This window comes from Hipposideros armiger, unplaced genomic scaffold (assembly GCF_001890085.2).
Source record: "Hipposideros armiger isolate ML-2016 unplaced genomic scaffold, ASM189008v1 scaffold_286, whole genome shotgun sequence".
In the NCBI taxonomy this organism is placed as follows: domain Eukaryota; kingdom Metazoa; phylum Chordata; class Mammalia; order Chiroptera; family Hipposideridae; genus Hipposideros; species Hipposideros armiger.
The window spans coordinates 1,556,226-1,564,479 of NW_017731636.1; the positions used below are offsets into that span (position 1 = coordinate 1,556,226).

The 8,254-nt window shown below is 41.9% G+C and overlaps 1 protein-coding gene across 2 annotated transcripts in view; it reads left to right on the forward strand.

The window, feature by feature from the left end:
* The window catches only part of KBTBD12 (kelch repeat and BTB domain containing 12), an 86,960-nt gene extending 81,796 nt beyond the window's left edge, over window positions 1-5,164 (forward strand). The window contains exon 7 of one of the 2 annotated variants that reach the window (XR_002125764.1): window positions 2,937-3,002. Coding sequence is in view for 1 of the 2 variants with exons in the window: in XM_019658653.1 (XP_019514198.1) it covers window positions 2,937-3,118 (182 nt within the window). In the remaining variant the exon portion in view is untranslated. Of the gene's footprint in view, window positions 1-2,936 lie in introns of both variants that reach the window. The other variant, XM_019658653.1, reaches the window with a different exon arrangement.
* The last annotated feature ends 3,090 nt before the right edge of the window (window positions 5,165-8,254 follow it).

Sequence of the window (8,254 nt, forward strand, 5' to 3'; positions counted from 1 at the left end):
ACCAACAGAGCACCAGGGTTCCCTTTTCTCCACAGCCTCGCCAGCACTTGTTGTTTGTTGATTTATTGATGATAGCCATTCTGACCGGAGTGAGGTGGTATCTCATTGTGGTTTTTATTTGGATTTCTCTAGTGATTAGTAAGTTTGAGCATTTTTTCATATGTCTGTTAGCCATCTGTATGTCCTCTTTAGAGAAATATCTCTTCATATCCTCTGCCCTTTTTTTAATTGGGTTGTTTGTTTATTTGGTGTTGAGTTGCATGAGTGTTTTATAAACTTTGGATATTAACTCCTTATCAGATATATCATTGACAAATGAGAGTAAATCTTAAGTGTTCTCACCACAGACACACACGCACGCGCGCACACACACAAAGGTAACTATGTGAAGTGATATCTATGCTAATTAGCTTGATTGTGGTAATCATTTCACAACTGTATACATATATTAAATCATCATATTGTACACCTTAAAGATATACAATTTTATTTGTCAGTTTATTATACCTCAATTAAGCTGGAAAAAACATTCACTTTCATACCTAACTTTGTATTTATAATTTAAAGAAGGCCACCAAAATTATATAAGCTTTTGGTCCCACAGAACATATCTAATCCTGGCCTCATCAACAAGCTGTGGAAAATAGTCATACTATTAGTCATTAAAGAAAATAGAGTCATTCTTCATTCAAAAGAGCTTAGTAGTTATGAACACAAGTTTCGAGAATCACAGACCTGGATGCATATTCCAGTTCTGTCACTTTTGAATGTATGCCTCTAGGCAGTTTATTTAATCTCTAAATTTTTCCTACTCTGTAAAACAGGAACAATAATAGTACACGTCTCATAGGGTTGTTATGAAGATGTTATAGTGTAGTGCCTCTAAAGCAGCTGACACACAGTGAGCATAGTACACACTAAGCATACAATGAATATCAGCTATTACTATTTTGGTGTTTTTGGAGTGAAAATTATCTCAGGAAATGCAGGTGAAAAGCCATTTTCAGACAAATAAAAGTTGAAAGAATTTGCCATAAGACCTTTTCTAATGTGTACTTCACATAAGGAAAATTATCCCAAATAAAAAGTCTAAGATGCAAGAAAGAATGAAGAGCAGTGAAAGGATAAATATGTGCATTATTCTAAATGAGCATTTACTGTATAAAACAATAATAATGTCTTGCAGAGCTAACAAATATATAGAATTAAAATGCACATCAACAACAGCGAATAAATTGGGAGGGAAGTAAATATAATTAAACTATGCTAAACCTCTCAAAGAGGAGGGTCAAGGTATTGATTCTCTTTAAGTCTTAATAAGTTGAGTATATATGTTTTAATTTCCAGGATAACCACCAAAAGAATAAAAACAGGGTTTATAACTTCTGTATCAGTGGAGGGAAAGAAATGGAATGAAAAATAATTCTCAGTCAATCTGAAAGTCAGCATTAAAGGAGAAAAGAAAGAACAAATGAGAGAAAGGCAATCCACAAATGGGATGGTAGATTTAAACCAAAATATATTGGTAATTGCATTAAATGTAAATGGACTAAATGCTCCAGTTAAAAGACAAAAATTATCAGAATGACTTTTTAAAATCTTACTTTTTACTACTTATAAATTAATGAAAAGAATTTTGATGGCATTTAGTCTAGAGTAAAAGGGTCACTCATAATGAAAAATTTATAAATGATAAAAATTATGTTTATTTAATAACAGACTCAAAAGTGTGCACTAAAAATTGACAGAACTAAAAGGAGAAAAATACAAATCCATAATCTTAGTGGGATGTTTTAACATAGCTCTCTCGGTAACTTACAGAACCAGCCCACAAAAATCGGTGAATATGCAGAAGAGTTGAATAACATGACCTAATTAATATATATGGAATGCTATACCCAACACCTACAACATGTACATCCTTTACAAGCAACACATAGGCTATTTTCAAATATTGACTTTTATATGCCAATACTGGACACTTTTACATACATTATTTCCCCTAATCATAATACAATTGTGAAATAGACATCTGGGCTGGAAATCTTTTGTTTGCCCTTCAGACTTACCCTGTTCCCTTCTCTATGATGTTCTATTTCCTGTGAAGCTAACCTGTATGGGCTGCATTCACGGCTCCTTTTCTGTCTGGCTCTTGGTTGGGCTCAGCCAGTTGGAGGCAAGAGCAAAAATTGTTCAGTGAAAAAAAGGTGCAGTAAGTGCATTTATTCTTCCTGTCCCCTCCCTGTGGGGTACTGAGGGTGGCTGCATCCATCTTCTCCTACCTAAGTCTGCTCCTGCCAGGCAGCCCTCTCCAGACAGCTGCCCTCTCCAAATTCCAGTACCCAATTTTCCCCTGCTGCCTTTCAGATTGTAATGGCCCTTGCTATTAGTCCTGCGGTGCTGTGCCTTCCATTGTTGGTCTTCCTAAACCCTATCCACACTTCCAATAGTCCCTTTGCTAAACTCTCTTCAAATTACACAGTTAGAGCGTGCCATCTATTTCTTGCAAGGACCCTGGCTGTGTATTAGCATATCTGCCTGCATTTAAGAAACATAAGCTCAAGGAAGTCAATGACTTGCACAGGTCATGTGACTCCACCTATACCTCCTTTTATGGATATAGAAATAGGACAATTTCATCTCTTGCCCACATTATTAATAAATCATTAGCATAACAATAGAAGATCCTTCAACTGTAGACAATTGTATGCCTTGTCAGTATTTGAATAAATTTGAACTGTGAGTTGTAATATGGCCATTCTTACTTTCTTAAATAGCAGGAACACTGTGTCTTCCATTTAAAGTACTTTTATTCAGTTGTTTGTTAATTAATTTTTGGTACATAATATCTTTTAGAGAAAGTTGTTTAATATAGTGATTATGACCTTTGAATTTAATACCCCTATAATATTTTGCCTTCCTGCTTTGTTTTTCAGATCGCCATGAAGTTATTTCCAAAGAAATATTTGAGCTGGACCCATGGGAAAACCAGTGGAATGTTGTAGCCATCGATGTCCTCATGCATGACAGCTATGATGTCTGCCTGGTGGCCAGGATGAATCCCCGAGACCTCATCCCCCCACCTTTAGATTTGGTGAAAGAAGGCAAGGAGCACTGAGATCAGCATTGCTATAGGACCTCCCATTGTGTCTGTAAAGGAGGCATTAGGGATGGAGAGACCCCATGGGTATCTGTCAGTCACCCATACATGTGTTCTGCATGCATAGTGGCCCATGTGAAAAGCAGTGTGTGCTGGGTGCTGCAAGGGTAGTGTGCAGAGTCCACTCTCAGGGACCTCCACTCAGTTAGGGTGGACAAGACACAACAAGGCCAAATGTGGTGATGGCACAAGGGAGTACAAGGTGAGTGCCACAGGAGTGCAGGAGATAGAGGGACCTCACACTGCTGGGAACTCAAAAATAGTATTGCCAAGAAACAGGCCTTCTATCAGGCCTTCAAAGAATGAGGAGGAAGTTGTCCCATGGGTACAATTGATGGTGAGATCATGGAAACAGCTGAGTGAAGGCCAGAGGTGGGCCACATTGCCTGGGCCACTGGCTTTGCTATAGAGGCTAGAAAACTAGGTTGTAGCTAAATGACATACACTTGGAAAATAGGACTTTGGGCCTAGTCTGAGCAGGGGAATGATTTCAAAATAGTGGTGCAAAAGGAAGACTTATCTTTGTGCTTTGTTCTGGCTTCAGTGTTATAAAGACTGTTTGTTCTCATTCAGAATACTCATCTGCTGCAGCAACATTGCCCAAAACAGGGATAGCTGTGGACTACAAGTTTGTAACAGCCCGGGCACTCAGTCCAACCACAGTGAGCAAAGGAATTTCACCCCGGGCTGGGTCTGTGTCAGCGAAGGAGATGCGAGGTTCTGTAGCCATGGTCCACTCTGGGGCTTGTATAGAGTTTTCTGGACTAGACTTACCAAGATGCCCTTGACCAGCTCACACACACACATGGTCTTCTAAAGGCTGGCCCTGGCTGAATGCAGCTGGCTTATACCACCCAACCCGGGTAGAGACCAGGATCTGGAGTAAAGGAGAGAGAAAGCACACCCCTTTGGTGGCCAACTGCTCTCTTGGACCGAGCTTTTGCAATATCTTCCCCAAGGTTGGAGGGGAAGGATAGAGCCTCCTGCTTCAGCCCACAGTTGAGCATTACCAGAAAACAGCCACTCCCAAAATATATTTTAGGGATGACATTTAAACACCGAGGAAATCCATCTATTTTACTTAACATTTCTACTTCTGGAAGCAAGTATATTTAAAAAAATGCATTTTGATAGCTGTTATTCAACAACTTCTCAAGAGTTTTACCTTACACAAGGCTCTCTTTAAAGCAGGAGTGGTCAGTAAATTCCCTAGAACTTTACCAAAGAGAGACAATCCTAGATTGAGACAGCTTTTCTTTGCTGCAGACTTGTGTGACTGTGATGACTGCCAGCCCAGGTTCCAGTTACTAACCCAAGCACGAAAGACAGGTCCATAGAAATAAGCCAGTTGGAAACCTGCTTCTGCCACCCTGAAAGGGAGTCCAGTTAGACCCAAGGAATGTTGTCCCCTAGTAGGCTAACAGGGCAGGGACCACATCTATCTCATTGCAGTTGTACCCAAGTGCCCACTATGATACCTAGCACATGAATGGCTCTTCGGGTGGCCAGTACAGAGTAGCATTTCTCAGTCTGAGGGTTTGCTCTCCATGCATGTCCAGGGACCTGAATTAAAATGAGTTAATTCTTCTCCCTGGTTGAGGGTCCTAATCTCTGGATTCTTTTTCTTACTGCAAAGGCAGAGCAGTTCCTCTAAGCAATCTGTGCTGGTTGTGGTATCTGTGGTTGAGGAGAGCCACTACAGATCTCTGCTTCACTGATCTCCTCTTAACAGAACCCCTGCACCTGCTCCACCTACTTGAACATACTAGAAGATGCCACATTTCCCTGAATGAAGGAGGCCTTGTCGGCATGTCATGATACATTACTAGATGCATTGGGTTTCAGGTCGAGGCTCTAGTCCCAACTCCACTACTTAGCTAGCTGTGTGATCTTGGGCAAGATAACCTTTCTAAAGTCTTATTTTCCTCATATACAGAATGGGAAAAGAAAAAATATAAAGAGAGGTTACAGTCAAAATGGAAGAATAGGTAAATGCTATGTTAATTTCCTCCCATGACCACATCAAAATTACAACCAAATTATAGAACAATCAGCTTGGAGAACCATCTGAAGACTAGCTGAACAGAAGTCCTATAACTAAGGATATACAGAAGAAGCCACTTTGAGACTGGTAGGAGGGGCAGAGACACAAAACAGGCTGGCCCCACACTCACATGTGATGGTTGAGAATTAGGAGAGATATCATAGCTGCAGAGATCCCCCCTGAGGAGCAAAGGGTCCTCAGAGCACCAGTGTTGGGAAGAAGAGCCCCACAACAACTGACTATAAAAATCAACAAGGATTCCGTCTGTTTAGGTGATATGGAAGGCTAATAGAAACCCTGGTATTCTCTTAAAGGGCCCATATATGGAGTCACACACTTGCAGGCACTAACCCTGGGCTCCAGTGGAGGGACAGCAATTTGGGAGGAACCAGAGACATACAGGGAGAAACTGAGTTGTGTGGCTGCAGAGCGAGGGCTGGAGGGACAGCCACCATTATCCCTGTGTTGAGTGCTCCTCTTATGCAGCTGGCAGGCAGGTGCTATCTTTCCTGTGTTGAACCCTCCATCACATGGCCAAATCTGAATCTGCATTGGCCTGGTAAACTCTTCTCACTCCACCCTGGTGACTCCCTGGGACCCTACGCCACCCAACTCACACACCACTGGAGAATCTTTAGGCATCAGGCAGCCAACCTTGGCCCATGCTTCAGTCTTTCTTGGAGACCTTTCGGGGGTCTGTGTGCCTCAGGCAGACAGAGGTTGGCCTCAATGTGCTGTGTGCCTTTTGCTGAGTGGCCCCCGGCTCAGCACTGATGCCAAATCTGAATCTGCACTAACCTGGTGAACAGCACTCGCCCCACCCTGATGTCTCCCTGAGACCCTGCCTCACCCAACTTGCATACAGTTGAGACTCTTTCATTGGTTGAGCCTTATGGGAAGCCAGCAGGTAGTGGCAGGCATCAGGGTGCCCTAGGCCTTTCGCTAAGTTGCCCCAGTCCTGGTACTGGTTGCAGCCACCCTTGGTTTGCAGTGTGACCTCTCCCACAGACCTCCAGGTCCAGCACAAGCAATAACAAACTGCAGATTGCTTTGTAGCTCCTGGGCTGGTCACAGACAGCAGCCCCTCTCAAGAGGCCCCAAAACCAACAAACCTAGTGGCCAGCTTCAGAACACAACAGAGCATCATATGATTAGCCCAACAAGCAGCATATAGAAAAAGTGATCTTGGCAGCCACCAGAGCCTTCTGGGGCAAATCCTGCTCTGTGGGATCAACCCTTGCACAGCAGATCATATGCTGTGGTAGTGGCCAGTCCTCACAGCCAGTCAGCCTGAGGGTCAATCCCAATCACTGATGTGCCAACAGCAGTCAAGTCTCAACTATAACAAAAAGGCACACACAACCCACACAAGGGTCACCTTGGATACCAGGCTCAGGTGACCAGGGAGATTGCACCCCACAGGATACCTACTGCATAAGGCCACCCTGTCAATACTGGGAGACATAACAGATCTAACTAATATGTAGAAACAAACACAGAGAGGCAGCCAAAATAAGGAGACAAAGAAACGTGTCCTAAGTGAAAGAATAAGAGAAAACTCCAGAAAAAGAACTAAACAAAATGGATGCAAGCAACCTACCAGATACAGAGTTCAAAACGATGGTTATAAGGATGCTCAAGGAACTTAGTGAAAACTTCAACAAAGAGATAGTAAGCATAAAAAAGGACATAGAAACCATAAAAAAAAGAACCAGTCAGAAATGAAGAATACACTCAAAGGAATCAACAGATTAGATGAAGCAGAGGATCAAATCAGCGATTTGGAAGACAAGGTAGCATAAAACACCCAATTGAAACAGCAAAAAGAAAAAATAATTGTTTTAAAATGAGGATAGTTTTGGTGACTTCTGAGACAACATCAAGTGTAACAACATTGGCATTATAGGAGTACCAGAAGGAGAAGAGAGAGTGCAAGGGATTGGGAAATAATGACAGCATGGGAAGAAAAATACTCTATAGAGTTGGTGTGAGGAATGAGTGAGAAAATGCTGAGCAAAGTGCCTGTAAGATACTAAAACAGTAAACATTATTATTATTATTATCATCATCATCATCATCATCATCATCATCCTCAGCATTTCCCAAAGCATAGTGCCCAGAACAACCCAGTGTTTGAGTGGAATCTCTTGGGATTCCAGGGCAAGATGTGCTTATGGTTTGAGATAGTTCTTAATTTCCCAGACCCAGTCATTTAGCTCCTCCGGTTGGTGTGCTGGAACAAGCAAAGGTTTGCTTTAGTGTTTATGTTTAATCCTGAGTACTTCTTGCCTTACTTTCATATTTGTAATTCAAAACTAGGTACTTCTGCCCTCCTGTTGTTAGATATTGTTAGAGATTCAGCTTTGAAACATTTTCCTATGCATCCTTTTTTCACTTTAATTGATCACTGTCCCAGTATTGAATGGAGAAATCTCCAACTGTTTGCTAGTTCTTCTCTTTGTGAAACAGGATTGTTTGACACTGAGCAATGCAATACAAGAGGGAAGTGATTTGGATGTTGAGGCTGATAAGAGATTGCAGCTGTGAAACACACCCAGTTCAGTTTGTGTTAATTGAGAAAGCATCACTGTTCTCACTGATTGACTTTATAATGAGCAAATGCTTTAAATTTGAACTTATAAATTAAAATTTTACTAATAAAAGATTCACTTTTGTTTTGTTTTTCACATTGCAATTCAATGTCGATTTCATTCGAAGAAGGGGCCCCTGTGCCCAGGAAGTGTTGAGCATCACCAGAGTGTGGAGATGACCAGCCAGAAGATCATCAGGAGCAAGGCCCAGAGGTCAGGACATATGAGGCAGGCGAAGGGCAGAAGGTGGTCCTATTTTCAGGGTGGTTGAAGCACAGGACGATGGAAAAGAAGATGAGGCCACTCACAGAAGACCTCAGGTGGCACACCAAAGAATTGGTTTTTATGCCACAGCAACACGGCTTAAGGCAAAGATGTCCTTTAAGAACATAGTCCCATGTAGATGAGCAGGGTGAGAGCAGACACAGGCAGATAGGCAGGAGACCTTGCATGAGCCCA